Source organism: Panthera tigris, chromosome A3 (genome assembly GCF_018350195.1).
Source record: "Panthera tigris isolate Pti1 chromosome A3, P.tigris_Pti1_mat1.1, whole genome shotgun sequence".
Classification (NCBI taxonomy): Eukaryota; Metazoa; Chordata; class Mammalia; order Carnivora; family Felidae; genus Panthera; species Panthera tigris.
The window spans coordinates 89456404-89472751 of NC_056662.1; the positions used below are offsets into that span (position 1 = coordinate 89456404).

At 41.0% G+C, this 16348-nt stretch overlaps 2 protein-coding genes and 1 long non-coding RNA gene across 8 annotated transcripts in view; 2 read left to right on the top strand and 1 right to left on the bottom strand.

Moving 5' to 3' along the window:
- The window catches only part of LOC122237356, a 26481-nt gene extending 23773 nt beyond the window's left edge, over positions 1 to 2708 (top strand). For both annotated transcript variants that reach the window (XR_006215823.1, XR_006215824.1), the window contains exon 3: positions 2315 to 2708. This is a non-coding gene — a long non-coding RNA (uncharacterized LOC122237356). The remainder of the gene's footprint in view (positions 1 to 2314) is intronic.
- Positions 1 to 9300, bottom strand: part of DUSP11 (dual specificity phosphatase 11) — a 22335-nt gene extending 13035 nt beyond the window's left edge. The window contains exons 1-3 of one of the 4 annotated variants that reach the window (XM_042981744.1): positions 9227 to 9300; positions 7599 to 7809; positions 2304 to 2379 (exon numbers count right to left, since the gene is read on the bottom strand). In XM_042981744.1, coding sequence (XP_042837678.1) covers positions 2304 to 2379; positions 7599 to 7651 — 129 coding nt within the window. In that variant the 5' untranslated portion in view covers positions 7652 to 7809; positions 9227 to 9300. Of the gene's footprint in view, positions 1 to 2303; positions 2380 to 4051; positions 4425 to 7598; positions 7849 to 9226 lie in introns of those variants that run through there. The other 3 variants (XM_042981745.1, XM_042981743.1, XM_007083441.3) reach the window with 3 other exon arrangements.
- CA3H2orf78 (chromosome A3 C2orf78 homolog) lies at positions 8170 to 16236 on the top strand. Of its 2 annotated transcripts, none has more exons than XM_007083442.2 (3): positions 8170 to 9570; positions 12594 to 13355; positions 14210 to 16236. In XM_007083442.2, the coding sequence occupies exons 1-3, from the start codon at positions 9474 to 9476 to the stop codon at positions 16126 to 16128; spliced, it is 2778 nt and encodes a 925-aa protein (XP_007083504.1). In that variant the 5' UTR covers positions 8170 to 9473; the 3' UTR covers positions 16129 to 16236. The 2 variants fall into 2 exon arrangements, with proteins under 2 accessions (XP_007083504.1, XP_042837676.1); XM_042981742.1 differs by having other exon boundaries at positions 8172 to 9570; positions 12594 to 12869.
- Positions 16237 to 16348: the final 112 nt, after the last annotated feature.

Below are 16348 nucleotides of genomic sequence, written 5' to 3' on the forward strand. Positions count from 1 at the left end.
TGAACCAACATGGACATGTCGTTTTCAAAGTCCACAATTTACATTACAAATCACTTTGTGTTGTACAGTCTACTGGTTTTGACCAAAGAATAACGACACGTGTTTATACTTACAGTATCACACAGAATAGTTTCCCTGCCCTAAAAATTGCCTGTGCTCAACACTTTTAACACAGCTTCCTATCTGACAGGGCTCCATGATCCCCTTCTCCCAGTATTCTTCTTTTTCAGAATTTTCCTGGCTATTTAGGTTTATTTTTCTCTATGAGTTTTAGAATCAATCTATTTGAGATGATGTTAAATTTATAATAAGTTAACTTAGGAAGATTTGCCAGTTTGATGATATTAAGTCTTCCATGTAAAACTGTAAAAGTGTTGAAGAGTATATTAATTACAATGAGGCATATAATCTCTCCAGTAAGCTTCTTGCAGACTTGGAGCTGATGAATCAAATATCCTGTCCAGTCATGTGAACAACAACTAACTTTAGAAAGCCTTCCTGTCTGTTACCATTTCCCCCTCCTTTGAATTCCTAGGTATTTCTTGCCATGGCATTCATGTGACACTTGACATACTCTATTTCATATTCCAGTATGCATAAGAAGTGACTGTCAAGTGACTGCTTTTCTTTGGGTGACTTCCATAAAACACACAGGAACTCAATGTCACGTTTTGCTTCCTAACTCTACAGCATGAAAAGGAACTGCACTCGGGGGGGGGTGGGGGGGGGGTATGCAGCTCTGTAATCCCCTGTACAGTGCCTAAACAATCCCAATGCTGAGCCAGATAACCTGAGTATACAGAGCTAGGAGGAGGCTTTTTGTCATGACATCATACAGGAAAGATCTGTGGCTGTGTGGAGGAAGGGAAACAGAAGAGTCTTCCTGTTGTCTACCTTGCTGGTGTACTTTCAGGCAAGGGGCTAAGCAGGGGCCCTTGTGGAAGCTCGGGAATCCACTTTTAGAGACCATTGGGTAAGGAGTTGAGGAATCAGGACAACTGCACAGAGAAAAGGAGGAATATAGGAGATAATTCGCAGCAGCTCCAAATGGGGGCTGGGAATGTCCATTCAATAAATATTTGTTAACGTTTACTATATGCCAAACATTATGCTTGGTGTTGATGGATGTGAATAAGAGCCATAAGATTATCTTTATGAGAAGACTAGTTTTTAAGTCCAGAGATGCAGAAGAACTGACACAGTAGATGAAAAAGGAACCCTGACCTATGAGTCACAAATTAAATAAAATCTCAACACATTCAAAGTGGCTTTTCCAGAAACCAATCCATGCTATGCCGGGCAGTTTCATGAGTCTCTTCTTACCTTTTTTATATTGGTCAAATGCTTTCCTCACCTATTCCTTCCTCAGTTCTAACAAAGACACAGTTTTCAGAGTTTCCATGCTGAAATCGCGACCTTGCTAATCAAGGGCTTTTTATTTTTTAGTTATGATGATGGGAGTGAAGTAGTCTACCATTTAGTAAATGGGGGTCACAGATGCTAGAAATCTTGCCAAATTCAGAACAGTCCTACAAATGTGTCTCACACCTGAATGACTTTTGAATGTCCTATTCAACACCTCATATAGGTGAAAAACTGCGCACAGTTGTCTAAGCCTTAGAACCTAACTCCATTTCACAAATAAACACAAGAGGTTTTCTGCAGAGTTTTAAAGTACATTGCATTTTCCAAGATAGTAATCACGTTTCAGTCACGTAAAAATTGCACTTTGTTTTATTTGAAAATCTACTAAGAGCTGTTCACTATCATGGAAATTTCTGACAGGCAGTAAAACCCACCTAGATCGGTCTGCATTTGCAGTGTTTGTATTCATGCTGCAAGTAACCAACTACTTTTTTATTTCTAATATAGTCATGCCCAAACATTTACATATTGAAATTAATTACATATTACTTTACTGTAAGTTACTTTATCTTATTTAGTGTTTACATTATAACTAGAGCATAGGTTGACTTTTTTTCTTTAAAATTAAGTAGCGAAGTAGTATTTAACTATAACTATTTCAGGATACTAAAGGGGATACACAACGTACTTGTTATTAAAAAGGGAAAATGGAGGGGTGCCTGGCTGCTCACTCAGAAGAGCAAGCGACTCTTGACCACAGAGTCATGCATTTGGCCCCTGCACTGGGTAGATTACTAAAAAAATAAAAATGAAAAATAATGAATAAAAACTTAAAAAAAAAAAAAAAAAGGGAAGATGGAGCATGTCAGGGTTGAGAACCAGCATTCTATATCATGAATTCAGATTTGTGAAAGAATACTGAATTAACTTTTGCTTACCTTTTTCAAAGGAACTTTGAAAGCAATGAAACGAGTCCCAGGCATCCGTTGTCCAACTGGAAGATAGTCTTTCCACCTATTAATACATTTTTTGTTAGCCGAATTTTATGTTAGCCTGTACCCCAGCATAGAATGATGGCTCCTTGTAAATGGACACCATAGCCCACACAGACGTTCCCCTCTTCTCCCTGCTTTGAATTTTGCTGTTCCATGGACTCAACCCCACCTAGTAACAACTTATACTTTTCTAGACACAGGCAACAAAACAGTGCACAGGTCTCAACAAATAAGGAACATCGAAAACCAGACTTGTCCAGTATTTTCGTATCCCCGATAAAACCTAGCCCAGTCCTGAATACTCTGGTGTCATTACTGTATAGCTGTTGATTAAAAGTTTAAATTCAATTCTTTGACTTGACAGTTTATTTTCAGTCCTTACACAACTGGTGCCATCAAATGCAGTCAGTAGGGAACTTCAAGTTCACATTTTAAAAGAAAACCTGATAGAAAAGGGACTGTGAACTTCACTTAATAACGTTAGGAGTCACAGTGAAGTCATATTTGAGCTGACTTCTGTAGGATGAGCTAGTTAACTAAGGTGAATTCAGTATAGCTGAAGCATAGAAAGCGAGGACAGAAGTGGCACAAGATGGGGCTAGAAAAGCAAGGGAAGAGTCTAGTCTCTGCAGACTCTTAAAGACCATGGTAAAGAGTTTCTTTTTATTCTTCAAACCATGTTTTTGATTGATGTTTATGGGCAATAGTCCAACTAGTCTATTAAAAAGACTTCCTGTGGGGTGCCTGGGTGGCTCAGTCGGTTGAGCGTCCAACTTTGGCTCAGGTCATGATCTCACAGCTCATGAGTTCGAGCCCCACGTCGGGCGCTGTGTTGACAGCTCAGAGCCTGGAGTCTGCTTCAGATTCTGTGTCCCTCTCTCTCTCTGCCCTTCCCTCGCTCATGCTCTCTCTTTCAAGAATAAATTTAAAAAAACATTAAAATTTAAAAAAATAAAAATAAATAACAAGACTTCTTGTGTGAAGAATGGATTGGAAAGAGACAAGAGTTAGATATACGTACACTACTTAGGACCTAACCGCAATAGATCAGGCAAGTTCTGTATTAGGATGCTGACAGAGTAAAGATATTCAGGAGATAAAATGAAGGGGACTTGATGTAGGAGATGGGAGGAAAGGAAGATTTCAAGGAATAAAAGAGTTCAATGCACACATGAGCAAAGTCTTAAAATTAATCATTTGCACAGAAGAAGCTATTTCAAATGAAACGTGTTAGGAAGCAAACCTATGCCCTCTGTGATTGCTGGAAACAATATAAATCAACTTTTTCGGAGGAAAGTTTGGATGTACTGGTGGTTTTTTTTCCACTCAAACTTGGTCCTCATTACTCACGTTTGCTGTGTCAAAACAACACAGCTCGAGGAACTGAGGGAGACTCCAATTTGGTAATTAAGGGGTGTCCCCGACACTGGCAGTCAGTCCCATCTTAAAAAGCCATTCCTGTGCATTTTAACAGAGAAGCAATGGCCAGAGCCTCGCTTTTAACGGAATGGGGGGAGAAATCAGAACCCAGTTGCTGTGGGCGGAGCAGCGTGAGGATCCATGCCTCCCAGCTTGGGTGGACGGGCCAAGCGCGTCGCGGGGACAGATACAGGTAAGAGACCACAAGACATGGAGCCCAGGCCGCCGAGCGCCCAAGTGGAGGGCCACGCCCAGGGGCCAGGGCAGATTACCTTTCCGGGACGTGGTTTCCGCCCCTCTTCTTGGTGGAGCGACGTCCAGAGTACGCGCGTCCTTGGCCCCAGCCGCCGCGGGCATGATGCCACTGGCTCATGTAGGCCCCAAGATGCCTCCCACCCAACAGCAAGAGAGCCAAAGCCGCCAGTCCAGCGCCTACGGTGCCAGAACAAGATCCCGGAGCGGAAGCGCCTAGGCAGCAACCCACGCAGTTCCCAGGCCCCTTGCAACTGCGCACGCGCCACCGACAGTCGTGATGACGTCACCACGCTGGCTGACGGAGAAGTTTGAGTAGTAAACAGGAGTCAGAGAGCGACAGTGCCCTCCTAAGCTGGGGGTCGGTAGCGCAGGTTCGATGAGCATGTAGACACCAGAATTCAAATAGTACAGGACATGGAATGAGGGTTAAGTCCCAGTGCCCCAGTTCCTTGTGTGGTTCTTCCAGGTATTTTCCAACTGCTTACATTCATACTTATTGTGTATATATATATATATATATATATATATATATATATATATATATGTATATATGTTTATTTGTAAATATATGGATATCTTTCATTTTGTACAAAAGCAGTATAGTATACATATCCTACAGTATATCTTGGGTACTGATTTTCCCAGTCAGTTTATGCATACATCCACTCTATTATTTTTAATGCCTGCTTTGCATAGTATTTCATTGATTATAAGAGCCATAATGTATATAACCAGTCCAATAATTGTTTTCAGGTGTTTTTTTGGTCCTCTGTAACAGGCTGCAGTATGAATGCCCTTATATATGTATACAACTATATCTAAATCCCTAGAAGTACAATTTCTGGAATGAATGATATGTTGGATTAAAATTTGGAAGGATACTTCCACATTACCCTCCAAAAATATTGTATCAACCTACATTCCCACTCACAGTGAAACTTTTATTGGGTTCTTATCATGCACCAGGTATCACATTAGAGGTTGACCTTAGGTCTGTAGGGTTTTAGAAAATACAACAAACAAACAGACTGAAAGACAGGAGTGGAAGCTCAAGTCTAAGATTTCCACACAGTGTCAGGCATAGGGAACTGTACCTACTAGAAAAAGTCTGAATTCTGCTATAATTTAAACAGAAAAGGACAGCATGTCCTACAGTAGGTATGGAGACAGACTAGAGTACTAATTCCAGGTTAAACTGTAGATAATTATAATAGCTAATTTTTTATTTGTATTCATTAGTTTCTAACTTGTGAAAGTGTCTTACATACACTTAGTAGTCTGGTACTGGGTAAACTGAGGGCCAGAAAGGTCAGAGTTATTGAATAAATGATCAAATGAATGGATAAAAAGATCACTATCTTTAATGTTTCTGGGACAGTCATATTCTAATCAAGTTTCAATCCACAAGCATTTACAATTCGGAAAACTTACACATAATTTAAAACAGGTCAATATTAGCAAATTGCTATTTGGAAAAAGAAAAGGTGTAAGTTAGCACACTTACAAATAGACACATTCAAATTTGGTGCTAAATCATAAAATATTCTTTTGGAATTTATTTTTTAAAAAAAAACAATATTCAATAGGCATTCAGTGGCCAAAAAGTATGAATGGTACATATATCTACAGACATGAGAATATATAAAATGTGACGTAAGTCTATCAGAAACCATAAGGTATATTGGTCTTGCACTTCTTCTTTTTTAATTTTTAAATTTTATTTATTTATTTTGAGAGACAGAGAGAGTGAGCAGGAGAGGGGCATAGAAATATGGAAAGAGAGAATCCCAAGCAGGCTATGCACTGTCAGCATGAAGCCCAATGTGGGGCTTGCACTCACGAACTGTCAGATCATGAACTAAAGAGAACCAAGAGTCAGTTGCTCAACCGACTGAGCCACCCAGGCACCCCTGGTCTTGCACTTCTAATTTGCTACAAGACACAAACTCAGTTATAGTTCACGCAAGAAAATCCAGATGTAGGCATAACAGGATTTCCAGAAAATATGGGAACTAGAAAAGAGTAGGCCTTTGGATGGGAGTAGGTCCAACATGAGGTAAAAGAGTACCTTGGGATGCCTGGGTGGCTCAGTCAGTTGAGCATCTGACTCTTGATTTTGGCTTGAGTCATGATCCCAGGGTCGTGGGATGTAGCCCTGCATCAGGCCGTGCTGAGCATGGATGCTGCTTAAGATTCTCTCTCTCTCTCTCTCTCTCTCTCTCTCTCTCTCTCTCTCTCCCTCTCTCCCTCTCTCCCTCTCTCCCTCTCTCCCTCTCTCCCTCTCTCCCTCTCTCCCTCTCTCCCCGTCTCTCTTTCTCTCTCCCTCTCCTTCTGCCCCTCTCCTCCACTCACTCTCTGTCTCTAAAAAAAGAAAAAAAAGAAAAGAAAAGAATGCCTTAATAGATATGTAGTATACTGGAATGGAAAATATAGGAGCAAGGGATATTTGGAACACCAAACAGCTGAGTAGTTGACACTAACAAAATCTACTAGTATCTGGTAGGGCCCCAGGTACCAAACCTTTGGTGTTTGAGGGATTCTAGTCTTATCCCAGTCAAAAAGTAACAAAAGGGGAAGTAAAGGAGAGCAGTAGCAGTAGCAGATGGACTGGATATGTTACACCAAGACAAGTCCTATTTATCCCAATGTCTGCAAAATGCAGGAAGAGGGTCTATAGGATAAGACCATACTCTAACCACAAATATAAGACTTTAGGTCAGGATAGGGCTTGATGCTAAGTTCCAGAGTGTTTGACTAAAGCTTTTTAGGTTATTCCTCCTCCATTTTAGAAATTAAGATGATTCTGTAGGTTAAGTCAAATGGCTGAAAATCTGGAGAGAAGATAGAGAGGCTGGGAGCCAGGAAAGGCCTAACTAAGGGTCTGCTTAAGTAGAACTGAATGTTGGAACTAGATATTTTAATATGTAAATATTTCACTGCTACCACAATTTGTGTTACTACACTTCCTCCAACCTTACAGCACTCACCCTAACCTGCAGTAGCTATAGATTCCCTTGATTTCCATAGGAACATAGAGAAAAGAGAAACTGGTCTGGCTTGCCTATTATTTCCTATATATTGTTAGCCTCACATTATATACTAATATCATAGAGGTAGGCTATTTGAGGTATGAGTCTTAGAGAAAAAAACGCTGGAAAACATTTATAAGCTTAAGCCATATCTCTATGCTGCAACACCCCTCACAATTTCTTCTCAGATAAGCATCATCCCCCATCACTGAACAAACTCATATCTCATAATAGGAAAAGTAGGCCTATAAATGAAACATTGTCTCTGGAGGTACCACCTGTGAGCTATCTTCTTGTGGGCTCTTGGCATCTTCTATCACGTACCTCCTACTCTTTGGCCACAGGTACTCTTTGGCCCAGAAAAGTCCATAGGTAGGCTGATCTGGGCACTCCTAAAAGCTTACCACTGAGGAAAATGACTTGATCCATAGATTTCCTCCCCCAAACCAGCTTACTTCACATAAAAAGCATTAGCAGTTCAGAACTAACTCACTTCATCACAGGGACAAGAGTGGTTAGTAAGAAAAGTACTAACCCGGGGAACAAAAACAGAGGTAATCCAGGCCAGTTCCAGCTGGCTGCAGACATCTTCCTTATGCTTGGGTGCACAGTGTAACTCACCACAGGGCCTTTCTCATGGACCCTTTTTAAGTGTCTCCACAAAATCCAGCAGGTTGATTAGTTCATGATGCTTCAAAAGAATCATCAAGAGAAAAACATGCGATATGTCTTACAATGCTGGATACCTTAAAAATACAAGGGAAAAAATATAGAAAAAATGGAGCATTTAAAAACAACTTATATCCTGTGAACATACCGATCAATGATATAAATGAGGTAATATGACACAAAACAAAGTGAAAAAATATATTTAAGATTATTCTTTTTAGTGTACAGAATTCATGGCAAATGCTGCACTATCTAGTTACATAAATAAATATATTTATTTAACGAATATAAGATATTAAATACTCATATATGTTATATGTTATATTATAATCAATATATTATATATGCATTGATATTATCATTGTTGTGTCAATATTATGTTAATATATAAGTACGGATTTACACTTATATGTATATAATTGCATGTTCTGTTACTATAAAATGAGGCCAAAATGTGTCAACTTGTTTCTCACAGAAACCCAAAATCCACACGAGGCTCTTTTTTCCTGTACCCTTTCACTTTGCATGTTCCCTATTCTCAATGAATGTCCTCTTCTTTCTGTAAACTATTGTACTCTTCATTTTGCCTGATCTTGCACCCAAGCATGGCAGGCAGAGAATCCTAGAGGCCCAAGATTCTACAGTGGCTGTTTGCAAGAGGGGAAGAGGCTATGGTAACTGCCACACTGGATACACTTATGTGAGAATGAGAAAGGGAAAGTACCCTGAATGCCCGGAATGCCTCTCACGTATAAAACAGCTGGATGGGATTGCAGGATGCCTGTGTGGCCCAGAGATGGAGGGAGCAAATTATGGGCAAAAAGAATTGCAACCAAATGCTGGAAAAGGAAAGATCTGCAATCATCTGTGTCTTCCGACTCTCTGGTATTTGCTTCTAACGGGCAGAATTCATTCTGCAAAGCATCAGGCACTGAACAAAAGACTCCTGCTGCTGGAGGTTGACAGGAAGTAACATCCATGAGTGTAAGAATGCAAGATCAAGACCCCTCCCACAAACAATGCCTGTGATGAAGGAGAGGAGAAGAGAGATCTAAATTCAACCTTGCCCAGCACAGCCCAGTCCAAGGAAGGTAGGATTCAAGGAGACGAGCCTTGCACCACATTGTTCCCCACAAACTTCACTGAAGCACTGAACAAACTTCACCCTACTCTTTAACCAAGTTACAAAAAGAATTCCTTAATTCCTTCCTTTGCTTCTTAAAAGCTGCAGTAAGTTTACTAATCAGATCCACTAATATTATTTCAGAGCCCCTTTAATTGTTCAACCTAGATGTGCCTTTCCTTTCTAAGGATGTTAGTTAACTGGATATATAATTGTAAATGTAGAATACAGATGATAAAATATAATACATAGACTATGAATAACTATTCGTTATATTAATGAACACCTCTAAGAAACATTGAGATGATTTCCCTAAGATAAGAATGTGAGAGAAAGTGAGACTATCACATCTGTCTTATAGGATTAGGTACCACTTAGGTGTTGTTTTAGTTCTCCTGCCACTCCTTCCACCAATCCCGTCTTCTTGTTGGGAATCTGACCTCCCTATTGGCTACCTCGTACCTTTAAACTGCCTGCTTTGTGACATCATTCTCCCACCAAACCCCCACCACCTGGTGGAATCTTGGGGTTTCCATGGAGTCACCTGTAAATAAATTTGGATCATCGCAAGTGACCAGTGACCAGTGACCAGTGACCGGTGACCTTCGTACTGGACACATGCACTCTTCGGCTTCAGCCACTCAGACATCCTCCAGTATCGTCTCCTCATCCCTTGTATCCGGAGTTGATGTTTCCTCTTCTCTGACCATGTCTGGTAAGGAAAGAAACTTAAAAGTTTTTCATTAGATTTTATTTTTGCCCCTAAATGTAGTAGTAGATTCAAAATAGCATAGAATCATGGGAGAAAGTATTGAACTAAAACTCTGGAGACCTCACTTCAGTTTTGACTTTGGCATTTATTACCTGTGTGACTTTGGACAAGTCATTGACTCCTGAAACCTGTTTTTTCTTCATCTGTTATATGAGGATGTTAGATTGGTTGTTCTCTCTGGTCCCTTTCTTTTCTAATACTGAGTCTTAAAAGGCACCCATGTCGAAAATGAAATCAGAGGCTTGTTGAAGAGTGTTTCAACAGAAAGAGAGAAAACCTAGGTTTTGTAGAAAACTAGCAACATTTACCAAGATATTTCATCTGTTAACAGTTCCTCCACTAATATTTTAACTTTAGTATTTTTAATTTAGTGCTGCTCAAAAAGTCAAATTCACGTGTTTTCTAACTAATGTAGGTGTAAAGGGAAAACAGGAAAAGAGGATGGAGGAGAGTGGGCTCTAGGGAGGCAAGTCTTGAAAGGTAAGGAAGTTTAGGATTGTTTCCCTCAGCACAGGCTACCAGGAACCAAGGAGGAGGGGAAAATATAAGAATGAAAGGAAAGAGCATAGAGGCGCTCTCAAGGGGAGAGGGTGGGGGAAGAGGTAGTTTAGGGTGGAATATTGAAGGAAACCAAAGATTTTAAATTAAAGCAGAAAGAGCATAAAATGAAATCTGCTTAGAGCAGGTCAAAACCAAGTTGATTTTAGCTAATACTTACATTAAGAGACTAGGAAGGAAAGTAAGGCCGGAATTGGGCATCACCAGGAAAAGCAACTTACAGAAAGGTCGTACTCAGTTGTTTGCTTGCTTTTTTGTATTGCCTCTCTGAACACAGATGGCACTGAAAAGTTTTGAATGTAAACATTTTAAGAAATATGCTTTAGAAATGATGCTTCTTAAAAAAAAAAAGAAATGATGCTTCTTATCCAAGAACTTAATAAAAGTGGGTATCTAAGAGGCTGGAGGAAACCGAATATTCAGTTTTATTTCATTCTGCTTTTTTAAGCCATGTAGGTGTTTTGCCTATTAAAAACAAGACTCAGTTTATCTAAAAATTGGTATCTCCTAGACTGAATCATAAGGACTAATTCCTTTGTGTGATAAGTAGGTTCCAAGTCAAGGCTTCCTTTCATCTTTTCAGTTACTTTCTTCCCAACATGGAGCACACATCTGTTTTCATAGCTCAGCAACCTAAGAAGAAAAGTCAAGCCCCACATCCCTAATTCCACATTTATCTAAAACAATTTTGTAGAGTCCTTTGGGTTTTCTTACATTAAACATTTTTGTCTGTTTGTTTGATTTCAGCGATGGTGTTTTTTTATAGGCTTCGGGGATGACATTTTCCTGAATGCTGAAGATGATTAAAATATATTTTTAGATAAATAGAAAAACCTTCATGATGCTTTTTAAATGTTCTTCCTTTTGTTATATGATTATATTGAAATATACATTTGTATTAGACTTAGTATCTGTTACTTGCTGGGTAATATTGGGGAAAATGGGACTGAGTGCAGTAACAATTCCTTTACACTTATTTTCCTCTCTGCTTTGTACCAGATTTCATTGTAATACTTGTCTACAAAAGTTGTGGCTACCTATTCATTCACATTTATGGCATTTGCTGCTTGTTATGCAGTTTTTACTGATCTATCCTTGTCTGTATGTCCTGGTTAGGAATTCATTCAAAATCACCTTCTGTTGTTGTGGGCTCCATTTTGTTTAGTAGTATTCAGCAAAATTGGGTAGGCAATATTCACTTCTGTAATATTGTATGTATGATAAAGAACTTGTTATATCAGTAAACTTATTATGCCTTGATGCTTGCTACATATCCCAGTTTTCATTAATATCTATATATTTCTTCTTAGTTCTGTAATGTGTGTTTTTCATGATTTTTCTGTCTTTTCAGAACATATCTTCCTTCATATAAATCATATGTAATGTATCACTTTTATTCATGTGCGAATTATTACTACTGCCATTGTTGTTGTTACTATTACAACCACTTTATAGATGAGTAAACTGAAGCACAGAGACAGCTTAAATAACTTGATTCTATCAAAAAGCACTTTTTGAGAAACTTAGTTTCAGGTAGTCATTATGAGGTAGGATCAGAAACCAGGCTTAAGAAGAATGACCCTTAAAAAAAAAAAAAAGGTTTTATTTTTAAGTAATCTCTATACCCAACGTGGAGCTCAAACTCACAACCCCGAGATCAAGAGTCACATGCTCCTCTGACTGAGCCAACCAGGAGCCCCACGAATGACCCTTTGAATTTACCAGCTGGACTGAGCTGTATGCGAACTGCACAAGCAAAACAAGACCCTGAAGATTACAATGGTAATAGCTGTATCAGTTTCTAACGGGGGAGGATCTACATTCATTGTATTTCTCCTGGTTTCTGGCAGCATAATGCTCAGAGTAGGGTCCTGGCAAGGATGTCACGATTATTAGTTTTTATAACCTGGTAATGAGACCTAACATAATGGGAGAACTTGAACAAGTCAGTCTGACCTCCCTGGCCTCAGTTTCCTCACTCGTGAAATGAGAATATAGAACAGAGGTTCTCTAAGGACCTCCGAAGATGGAAGTGCTTCACTTCTAGGAAACAGTATGTGAGTGGATAACACTTCTAGGAAACAGTATGTGAGCTGGTGTAGGCTCAAGGGAAAGACAGGGCAGGGAGAAGGTTGCTTCTTGCTTATGGAATGATGTACGAAGCACACCACCTGGGTCTTCCACACATCTGTGCCCAAGTTGGGAGCACAGGCAGTTAATATAGAAGGGTACCTACCAAGCTACTTCAGCCCTTACAACCATCTTAAATGGTTTGATTTTTGGTATCTCAGCAACTATTGGTATTAGAGGCTTCTTGGTAGCAACAACTTTAAGATAATATGTTTCCTCAAACATAGTGAGAATTGATCCATCTCCCTGATTCTTCATAACCCTCTTGTTCCCTACAGAAAATTTCCAAAATCCATCTTTACTTGGAACTCCAAACTCTCTGCAGCTCTCTCTCCCTGTGGTGAGCAATGCAGCTTCCCTAGCAGGAAGTGTCTACAGCTTCTCCAGAGTCTCTGCTCCAGCAGTCAGTTCGGCATGGCTACTGCCATCAGCTTCTGGCACTTCTTTCCAGCCACTCATGGGTAGTGCCTACCTTTACCAACATTCCAGTACAACTATGTTGTCTGGAGTTACTGCCCAGAGCCAGATCTCCACTTCAGCTGCTTCCTATCCAGGTATTTTTGAGTGGGATAGCACAGGGAGCACTGAAAAGAAGTCATCTTCACTTGGAGACTTCACTGTGACTGTCACTGACCAGGACACGGCTGTTTCTTCCATATCTATGGCAGCCCAGTATGATAAAACTTCAGAGGCCAATAACATGGTCCCTCTGTATCCATCACTTTCTGCCAGCCTTGTTCAGGGAACACCATCTCAGATTCCAAATCGGGGACACAGCCTATCACTTCCCTACCAGGAAGGAAGCCAGGTATATTACTATAATCAAGGCACACTGGGACCTCTACTGTCTGGAGAACTTGGTCCCTACCTGCAGTCCTATGGCTCTGTGTCATACATGGGAAGTAAGGCCTCTGCCCCCCAACCAGAAATGGTCATGGTACTAAAGGAGGTTCAGCCCACAAATGTCCCACCACCAGCCTCCACCTCTGGAATCTACTACTCTGTATCTGCTCAACCCATCACAGAAACAAGTTTTCAAGGTGAGTAGAAATAGCAAGAGGGAAAGAATTAAGGTCGGCATTCAAAAACAGGGTCAAATCTTCAGCCAAGTAGTAGTGAATCCACAGAGAAGCAGAATTTAAGTCCTGAGACTTTAATAACCACTACCCTCACTCAGTGCTCTCCATTTTCAGACTCTGTATAAGAACACTAAATAGGGGTGGGAAGGTGGGACACTGAAATGGCCATCTATGCTACAGGTACAAGGACCCCAAGTGCATACACAAGGGCTACCACACTTTTCACTGCTCTAGCTGATCAGTCTCCTGTACCACCACACTGTAATGAACTCCCTTCCCTGATCTATTGTTTCAGTCTCTTTGGAAAGCATTTCGGAACTCTTATTGTGATAGTGCCAGTTTAACTTTCCCTCACTTCCTTAATTTACACCAGGATTTAAGACCTTGTGTTCCGAGATGCTGTCCAAAGCAAGCAGGCAAAGAATCTATCCTTATATATTTTATCAGAAAGAGCTCCATTCCCTCTCCTAGTCCATGGTGTGAAGTGTTCTTATTCTCTAAGGAAAGTGGGGAGAATTGCAAGGATTCTATAGGCTTTGTAGAAACATTTCATAATTTAAAAACCACTTTAGCCTCTTATTTTACTTAAACTTTGTATAAAATACAAAGAAAAGCAAGAATCAATGACATCAAATGATCACTGGTAAGAACTAGAAGTCATCTCCCATCTCCTCGCACAGGGTTCTGTCCATGATCCTTAAGAAGAGCTGGTAGAACCGCCTTGCCTATTGCTGGAAGGTGCATGATTTCTGTCTTGGTGTCTGGGGGAGCATCTCACTTACCAAGGAATGACTTCTTCCTTGATTTCTTTGTAGTGATGGAGACTTCCCTGGGGATGGAGACTTCCCTGGGATTGCAATCTCCAAGTCAGACATTTTGTCTGCCACAAACTCCAGAATTCCCCAAGTCCTGCAGTAGCAGAAATATCCAGGTACTTGAAAGCAACCCACCTCCTGAGCTTGGAGACATCTCAGTGATAGCTCCTGTCCAGAGTTCCAGTAATCTGCTGGCACTGCCTCCAGCTCCAAGCCAGGAACAAACTGAGAATAAGAATTTGAATGATACTAAAACCAAGCTTTCAAAGCCTCTGGATGCCTACCAGATCCCATTAGAAAATCAAGATCCTCCACTACTTCCTTTAGAAATTCCTGACATTCACCAGCTCCTGGCCTGCATTGATCCCCTTGGCCAAGAGGAGCAGTCTGGTTCTGAAAACACTGATCTGGGAAAAAATGGCATGAGTCTTGAGGACCAAGGGACCCTTGAAAATGGGATTGAATCTAGTGGTGGTTTCTCAGACATCACTACTCTAGTGGAGGATATTCATCTTCCCCAGCTCTTTAATTCCTTGAACGACCTTGATCAACCCAAAGGTCCCAAGGTGATCAATGCCAAAGATACCAGAATCATCAAGTTGAATGAAGTGCAAGAAAAGTCAAGTGTCATAAAGTTGTCCTCTGATCAAGCCAGGAAGAATAAACACAAAGCTGCTGAGACTATTAATGGTGTTCCCAAGACCAAAATCCAGCCAAAGGACCCAGGATGCCTGTTAGGGGGAGAAGTGGTTATTTGCAATGCTGGAGATAGTGACAGGGCTCGTGTGAATGCAGCTAAGCATTCCAACAGCAAATCTCAGAAAGCTGCATCCAGCAGGATCAGCAAAACTAAGAGCCATGGGCAGGAAAAGACCAAAAGGAGCAGAGAAAACAACCCCAAGAAAGCTGAAGAGAGTAAGCAGTCAGGGAACACAGTCAAGGCAGAAGAGAAGCCAACCATTCCCAAGATGAAGCGGAGGAGAAATCAACCTGAGTTTAGCCAAGAGACCTTTAAAAAGCCTCGAAGCTGCCTAGGCATGCACATGTTGGAGTCCGTACAGATTTTTCACGCGCTGGGGAAAAAGAGTGATAAGAAAATCAGACTCTCTTCCTCCTGGGCCCTGGGAAACTCCAGCAACCCTAAAGTTGCCCAGCCATCCCCAGTTATCAAACGATGGCTGGATACCCCACGTGAGGGTAAAGGTCCTGAGAAAAATAAAGTCAAAGTCCAGAAACAAGACAGTGGTGCTGACACAGAGTGTCCATCTCCATCCCAGTATGAGCTGCCACCTCCTGGGAAGGTCAAGTTGGTGCCTTTGCCTTTTCCAACCTTGGAGAAGCCTCAAGCTCGACCTGTTCTTCGGAGGCCACACTCTCTGGCCTCACGTCGGTCTGCTGTGGCTTACCCTGCCCGGCCAGGGTCCACTAGCTCAGCTCAACCTATTGCAGTCAATTCATCCCGGCCAACCCCTGTCTCCTTGACAGGTCCTGCCAGACCAGCTCGGCCAATTTCAACCAATCCAACCCGACCAGGTTTGACCAACCCTACCCGGCCTAGTGTCCCTCACTCTGCTGCATCCAGACCTGCACCCTACAAAACGTCATCCTGCACCTCTCTCCAGCAGGAACCCATTCCTACTGCTGTGACCAAACTCCAGTCCCCACCCAAACCTCACAATCAATTTCTACTCCAAGACTTCTGCTTTCAACCTATTCCATGGAGAAAACCCAATGTTCCCGAGCCAGTAATGTCGAAGCCCATCACAAAAGAACAGAGGCCAGAGCGAGAGGCCATGAAGCGGCAGGCCCAACAAGAGCGTGAGAATGCAGCCAAATACACCTCTTTGGGGAAAGTGCAGTTTTTCATTGAGAGGGAAAAAGATATGGAAATTGCTCGATACTATGGCTATGCAATATAAGAGCTGCTACGTTTGTTGGTACCACTCTGGGTACCAGCCATTTATCCATATATAGATAGATAGATATAAATTTCTCTATTTATTCAGATGTATTTTAAAACTTAATAAAACATAATAAACATAATTAATAGATGAGAAATAAAGAAGACTTTTTAGTTCTGAGATACTGTTAACTGGGGGTTTTCTTTGGTGGGGGTTGGGATAAAAGTCTGCATGAGAA

Excerpts from the sequence above, each read along its gene's own strand:
- CA3H2orf78 (XM_007083442.2), top strand. The coding sequence starts at position 9,474 with ATGCACTCTTCGGCTTCAGCCACTCAGACATCCTCCAGTATCGTCTCC. Across the intron at positions 9,571-12,593 it reads CTCTTCTCTGACCATGTCTG|AAAATTTCCAAAATCCATCT; the intron begins GTAAGGAAAGAA and ends TGTTCCCTACAG. Across the intron at positions 13,356-14,209 it reads CACAGAAACAAGTTTTCAAG|TGATGGAGACTTCCCTGGGG; the intron begins GTGAGTAGAAAT and ends ATTTCTTTGTAG.